This window comes from Pyrus communis, chromosome 5 (assembly GCF_963583255.1).
Source record: "Pyrus communis chromosome 5, drPyrComm1.1, whole genome shotgun sequence".
Classification (NCBI taxonomy): domain Eukaryota; kingdom Viridiplantae; phylum Streptophyta; class Magnoliopsida; order Rosales; family Rosaceae; genus Pyrus; species Pyrus communis.
In genome coordinates this window covers 17,843,288-17,851,211 of record NC_084807.1, presented here as the reverse complement: position 1 = coordinate 17,851,211, position 7,924 = coordinate 17,843,288, and the positions used below count along the sequence as shown (strand labels likewise).

Here is a 7,924-nt window from a genome sequence, read left to right as displayed (position 1 = left end):
TAATGCATCTGTGTCCTCTTCATTACGTTCACATGGCTTGGAGTCAACCTCTTCTCCTCATATTGTTGCTGGTGCTCCAGACCATCATATCAGCTCCAGTTCAGTTGCTTCTCAGTCTTGTTCTCTGTTACCTGTGCCTGCTTCCCTTCCATTGGAGGCTGATGTGTCTTAGTCTAGTTCTTCTATTTCTCAGGGAATTCAAACGAGACTCAAAACTGGTGCTATAACACGGAGGGATTATTCTGCCCTTTCAGCAACATTTCCTGAAGTTCACTCACTCACTTTACATGAAGACATTCATTTTTTTGCCGGATTCACCTTCATTGCAGATATTACAGATTCTGCTGAACCTGCAACATTTAAACTTGCTTCTCAATTGCCTCAATGGCAATCTGCGATGCAAGATGAATATGATGCTCTTCAAACTCAAGGTACATGGCTTCTAGTTCCTTCTCCCTCTGATAAAAACATCATTGGATGTAAGTGGGTGTATAAAATCAAGAGGAATCCTGATGGGACTATTTCTCGGTATAAAGCTCGACTTGTTGCTCAAGGTTTTAGTCAAGAAAAAGGCTTGGATTATACAGAGACCTTTAGTCCTGTGGTTCGGTACACAACTGTACGGATGATGGCTACAACTTATAAATGGTCTCTCCGACAACTTGATGTGAAAAACGCCTTTTTACATGGAGAGTTAAATGAGGAGGTGTACATGAAGCAACCTCCAGGGTTTGTCAATCCTCAATGTCCCACACATGTGTGTAAGTTGGTTAAGTCCTTGTATGGGCTTAAGCAAGCTCCCCGAGCATGGAATGCTAAATTTACAGGTTATTTGGCAGCCGTGGGTTTTCATACTTCTTCCTTAGATTCTAGTCTTTTTGTTAAACGAGTGGGTACTGATGTGGTTATACTACTTCTCTATGTCGATGATATCATCCTTACAGGCTCCAATACTACTTTAATTCAATCTGTCATTGATGATCTTGCTGGTGTGTTTTCTCTCACGGACATGGGTCAATTAACATATTTTCTGGGTTTGCAAATCCAATACAAGTCCAATGGTGATATGTTTGTTCATCAGGAGAAGTATATTAAGGACTTGATTCATAAAGCAGGCATGGATAATTGTAAATCATGTGCTACTCCTTGCAAGCCTCATAGTTCTGTTTTGGTTGCTGAAGGGGAATTGTTGCCAGACCCTACCTTGTACAGAAGCCTTGTTGGATCATTGCAATATCTAACCTTTACAAGGCCAGATATCGCTTTTGCGGTTAATACTGTGTGCCAATTTATGCATGCTCCTACTGATGTTCATCTTGGTTTGGTAAAGCGAATTATTCGGTTTTTACAAGGCACAATGAAATGTGGATTGACTTTTACTTCTGGGAGTGGGATTGATATCAGAGGTTATAGTGACTCTGATTGGGCTGCTGATGTTAATACCAGAAGGTCTATCACAGGTTATGTTGTCTATCTTGGTGCCAATCCCATCTCCTGGCAATCCAAGAAACAAAGTTCTGTTTCTCGTAGTTCCACCGAAGCAGAATATAAAGCTCTTGCCCATGCTGCTGCTGATATTGCCTGGATTCGGTTGATATTGTGTGATTTGTGTGCTACTGTTTCCAGTCCACCTCTTTTACTGTGTGATAATCAATCTGCCATCGCATTGAGCTTGAATCCTATTCATCACTCTAGGATCAAGCATTTAGAAACAGATTTTCACTTTGTCTGAGAGCGTGTTCAAAAAGGAGATATGGATGTGCAGTATGTGCCTACTCAAGACCAAATCGCAGATATACTTACCAAGGCTTTACATGGTCCCGATTTTCTTCGACATTGTAACAATCTTAATCTGGGATATCCCGGTTAAGATTGAGGGGGGTATTGGATATACATGTGCCACATGCCACGTTAGCACTAGCTTTAGAGATAAGCTACTTTTAATATGTGGTATAAATAGGCTTTATACTCTTTCATTTTCTGTTAAGTCAATACTGTGTGTAAGAACAGAATATCAGAGAAATACAATACAACTTTCTTTCTTCTTGTACAAGATTACTAGGGTTTATTTTTCTCACAGATTCTTCAGCTCATACAAGAATGTTAAGAAGTGCTACTTCATTTTCACTCCTACTGATTTTTTTGTGAACACTCTATCCATGGGGAAGACGCTTTTCCACAGCAAGAATGAGAATGGATTGTATCCGTTTCGTGTGGGTTTGTCAAAGTTTCCCTTCAAGAACGTGGCTTTCTTTGGACAACGAACCTCTTCATTTGTGTGGCATCAGCGGTTCGGTCATCCATCTCGTGCAATTTTTAATAAAATTATGTCTCCTGTTACTCAGTTTTTGCTCTACTTGCCCATTCTGGTGGTTCATGAATAAGTTTGCACAAATGATTAAAAACTGAAAGGTCCAGTTATCTCTGCATGCAAGCATTTTAATACTGTTATTCGGTGGTTTTCTTTTTGGCTAATAATCAACTTTCGAGTTTTCAGAACTACGGTTGGCAAGGATGGGGAGAAATATCGTATGGGGGATTCGAATGTGTTAAACGTGCCAAGGCTGCAGAGTTTCTGGTAGATAAACCAAAACCTTTGTACTGTGACTCTCTGAATATGTGAAATTTAGTAAGTTTTGACTTTTTTGAATGGAATCCTTCATTTTTTGATTCCGCTTTACTTGAAACCTCCAACCAGTTTAGCTATTTCCTGTTTTATATCATGCTAGGTTTAGGTCAGATCTTGGATTGAAGAAGTAATTCCTGGTGTTAGCAGCCATGTAATCTCACATATAATTGGGCTTGTTAGCCTGAAGGCAACCAGTCTCAGTGACAATGCTTCATCTCGGATGGTTAGTGACATTAGGTTACGTATGGACAGGTTATTCAAGCTAAAGGAACATGTAGTCCAATTCGTTAGAGAGTTTACTGCTTTGTATACAAATGGACCAGCTGGCAGCGGCGGTATATCAGGTAGCTTTTCCATAAGTTTTCCTCCCAAATTAGCATTTTGTTGCTTAAGAAAACTGAACTTCGCCTTTCTTGTTTTTGTGGCTCGGCACCTTTTAAATCATATGTTACATGACTATACTGGTTTAATCAATGCAGCACCGGACACAAGAAAGAGATCATCCTTGAAAATTATTTGGTATTCTCTTGTTCTCTCCTCACATCAACAATTCTTAATCCTTTTGGTTTTCTCTTTGACAACCATTTTGATGAACTTGAAACTTTGACCAAAAGTAGCGTATTGTCGTCATTAGTTTTTGACCCCTTTCCCCCTTTTTTCGTGTTGACCTTTTTTTCTTATTGCATCCCTTGAAGTTAACTTAAAAATTCATTCCAACCAAAATTTCAATAGTTTTGACTGATAAGATCAGGTTCTCAATCAAAATGGTGACAAATTTTTGTTACTTTCATTACAAAACGTGGCAGAAGTGAAGAACTTCTGAAGAAAAAATAATTTGTCTGATTGGAATGATACCAGGCAATGCATGTAGTTTTATAGGTTGATTTAGTTATAAAGATTGAACGTTTGTGACAGAAAAAAGTCGTGAAAGAGTGAAGAACACAGGGAGAGGAGAATACTGCATATATTGCTTAATGAAATCGAAGAACATTTACGAAGTTATAACCCTAACTTAGTCAATTGCTCAGACCCTACATTTTAGGGATCAAGGACACATCTCTAGCCACTCAGGCTATCGGAGGCTACGATCCTTCCACTTGGGAGAGGATTGAAAGACACAGTACAACTCCAAAGGTAAGAATACTAGCTGTACTACTTACTAAAAACAGAAAGAAAAACTAGTCGTTGCAATTTAAAGTCTAACGGCTATTTCTAAAAGTAGTAAGTTCTTCACTTCCTTTGATTTTGCATTCTCTTCAATTTCAGCTGCAGGACAGTCATCTACGGATTGGATTTCAAGCTAGTATGCAGCTTAAATCTCAACAGAAAAAATAATTTGTCTGACCTTTCAGGTCAAGCATGAACATGTACTCTGGCGGACTGCAGTAAAGCACACCAAAGCAAAAGAATCAAGTAATTTAGGAATCCGAGTTGAAGGTGGCACAAATATCTGTCCTCTGTATGAGTCTGCATTGCCAATGGCACATGCTAATGAAGTCAATTCTTCTACAAATTTGGATAACCGATTTTCTGGAAGTGCAAAATCTCATGCTCCATCTGGTCGGAAGATTCCACTCTATGGTGTAGCACATATCCTGGCTGGAGACAAAGGAAATGACTTGAATTTTTCCATCATCCCTCATTTTCCTCCAGATGTAATGAGGTTAAAGTCGATTGTAACACCCCAGTGGTCAAGCAAGTAGTCTCGGCCCTCCTAAACTCCTCCTTGTTCCTGGATATGGATGCCATCAACGAAAGAGACAAATGGGTCCACGAAAATGTAAAGGTCGCAATTTATGAAGTTAGGGGAATCCGATCATTAAACGTTGTGGTTCGGGACATTCTTGACGGTGGTGTAAACTGCTCGAGAAGGATTGACCGGCACGGAAAAACCATCTCAGATCTCATACCCTGCCAGCAAGTTCTGTTGCCTCAATGGTTGGGTCGTTCAAATACTCATATAGCATGATTTGCGCTAATGGGGCGAGTTATGATGTAATTCTTGTCTTCTAGAGTTGTATTTGAAATATTTTTATTCTCAGAATTCCTGGTTTTGATGATTTGTAAGCTATGTTTTATTCAGATATAGCCCTATTAGGAAAAGAAAAAGTCAATGTAATCCAACTTCCTGAAACAAATGTACTGTTTGACAAAGCTGACAAAAGAAGAAACAACATACGATAACTGGTTTTACAACTAATTATACTCGGATATTTTATAATAAAATCTCACACTTGATGCGTTACCAGGTAACAATACACAAGTTGAGAACAACATCAAGGCGATTAGTATCGGGACGCTCGAAAATCTTGACTTGTACTTATTTGTAGTGATTATATTTTGGAAATAAAATTTTTATTAGCGAGTGTAATTTTAAAATAACCCATATTTTCCAGCTAATATTATCATTCAATCGTTATTTTTCTTCTGGCCAGGGCCACCTAATTCCTTGAACACTATCTTTTGCCATTACTAATCAGATGGTTGGCCCATACAAGTTTGTAATTTCCTGCATTGGACAAATAAGAAAAATACTATTTTTAACCAACATAACTACCAAACACCAAATAGCTAAACATTTGGCTATCATTTTGTTATCTCAAATTTTTATGTGTTTTTGCTCTTGAAAAGGTCAGATCACCAACCTTGTTTTACTCCAATCCAGTCGGATAACTTCCACAATTAGGGCAATAAATTACTCCATTCACTTGTTCTCCGTTTAGCAGCATTTGCAAAATCCATTATAATCTGATATAAATTAGGTTTTGTTTAGACCGATCAGAAACTTTGCTCAATCCCATTTTGGAATTGTCTGAGGTACCGGTAGCAAGCACGGTGCTCACCTTGTTGAACTTGTCTCTGATCCCTCAGGCACCTGAGTTGAAGACAAAGACCGCATAATTTTTCTGGTTTTTAGTTTCGTTAGAATAAGGAGAACGATGGCGTTTACAGGAACTTTGGATAAATGCAAGGCCTGTGATAAGACTGTTTATGTAACTGAAATGTTGTCCCTTGAAGGAGTACCTTATCATAAATCCTGCTTCAAATGCAGCCACTGCAAGGGATTTCTCTCGGTACATACATCTCTCGCTTTTCATCTTTTACCCTTGTTTAGGTTTGCAACAGATGTGTCTAAGCTTTCTTCGGGTTTTGGGACGATTCTCAACCATTGATTGATTTGTAAAACTCACGTCAATGGTGGACAATCGCTCATGCATGTGTTGTTTTAAGTTGCGTATACACGTTATATATATGAATCAGAAGTTAGACCTAACAAAGAAAGATGAATTTAGCATAATTTTCAATGCCAAAGAGTCATGAACATTTCAAAGTTAATTTGATAACTATAATTGAGTCTTCATTTATTTGAAAGACCATAAAACTCGGTTAAATATTTCCAAATATGAAAATGATTAAGAAACATACATAATTTTGACAGATGAGCACCTATTCCTCCATGGATGGAATCCTCTACTGTAAACCTCATTTCGAGCAACTTTTCAAGGAATCTGGGAATTTCAGCAAGAATTTCGGTGTGACATTTTTTTTTCCTAGCTTTAATTATTATATTTTATAATTATTCTGCAGCATTAAGCAACTACTTTTTCTCTTTGTTTTCCCTTCTGTTTGCTAATAGTATGTTGGTTTCTAATGAATTTTTGCAGCAAAATCTGCTGAGAAGCAGGGTGAACAACTGGTATGAATAAATTGTCACATTCAAATAAGGTTGAAATTCTGATTTTACATTTTGGATATAATGTCAACCACTGGATTTTGATTGAGCGATTTCCGCCTAAGGAATTTCGTGATCTGATCAACGGGGGCCAAGTGATCAAAACTCTCTATACATACATACATACATACATACATACATACATACATACATATATATATATATATATATATTTTGCTCTAATGCAGTACTGTAAACAACTAAACTGTGATGATGTTCTACAGAATAGGGTCCCCAGCAAGCTCTCTGCCTTGTTTTCTGGAACCCAAGACAAGTGCGCAACTTGCTCAAAGACAGTCTATCCACTGGAGAAGGTGAGTAATATAATTAAGGGGATTAATTTGATTTCAATGAGCCTTTGTTTTTCTTGACAAACTATAGTTCTATTACATTAAAATTCATATAAATTACGGAGAGGGGATTCAAACTAGGGTGCAGTGGGTGGAACACACTGTTCTATATAGCCAATTTAATTTCAATCCATTGAAAAATGCAACATTTTCCAAGATTGCATATGAGCAGTTACCAAGTTTATGATCATGTTGGATAGCTAGCAGATACATAAATATTAACTGACACTACTTGACTCATTACATACGAGGAACCATTCATTTTTTTCTGTAAATCCACAATCCGACACAAAAACAAACGTAACTCATTGAAATCACAAAAACAAAGTTTGTACACGAACGTTAGACGTAAAAAGTAACACTTAGTGATTTGTGATGGTAATTTAAACAGGTGACATTGGAGGGAGAAAGTTACCACAAGTCATGCTTCAGGTGTGCTCATGGCGGCTGTGCCCTTACACATTCATCCTATGCAGCTCTTGATGGAGTCCTTTACTGCAAGCACCATTTTTCTCAGCTCTTCCTAGAGAAAGGGAACTACAGCCATGTCCTCCAGGCTGCTGCAAATAGGAAAAATGCCACATCTGCCGAAGCAACTGAGGAGGCAGCTGCCGCTGCCAGCGCCGCCCCCAAGGAGGCACAACCAGAACCAGAACCAGAAACAGAACCTAAGGACCAGACTGACCAGCCACCTGAGGAATCTTAAAAATGTTTTGCGCTACATCTCTTCTCTTGCCTTTCAAAGTGACGGGGAAACTTCATTTTTGTTCTTTTGAGTGCAAAACCCTCGTCATCTTGTTCAAATATATGTATAACTTGTTCACATAATACTTTCAGACCGTCAGCTGATTTTGGTTGGTTGTGTTTAAATCACATGGATATTAATTGTATCCCTTTTTTCCAATTTTCTTGAGAAATTAATGCGGAAAACTTGACAATTGTAACAGTTCAAATAAGTATTCAGTTCATGATTGTTAAGAATTCGGGGATTCAAAGAAGTCCTATATTCACTTTTTCTACTTAGTTTTTCAACTAAAACCTAAAGCGCAAGAGATTCTCTCTTGCAACTGATGACACCACGTGACAACTATCTAATGGATAAATGATGTACTATGGTTGCCATCTTTACTTTCATTAATTTTTGTTAAAACTATATCTAAATATAAATTCTCTCATTTCATATATTCTTTCTTTCTTCTTACACAACTTTGC

General features: G+C 37.9%; 1 protein-coding gene across 1 annotated transcript; it reads left to right on the top strand.

Annotated features, from left to right (window-relative positions):
- The first annotated feature begins 5,371 nt into the window (after nt 1–5,371).
- On the top strand, nt 5,372–7,634 carry LOC137735680 (LIM domain-containing protein PLIM2b-like). Its single transcript, XM_068475127.1, has 5 exons — nt 5,372–5,703; nt 6,069–6,162; nt 6,295–6,326; nt 6,587–6,676; nt 7,104–7,634. Exons 1-5 carry the CDS (start codon nt 5,569–5,571, stop codon nt 7,416–7,418), a joined length of 666 nt encoding a protein of 221 aa, XP_068331228.1. The 5' UTR covers nt 5,372–5,568; the 3' UTR covers nt 7,419–7,634.
- The last annotated feature ends 290 nt before the right edge of the window (nt 7,635–7,924 follow it).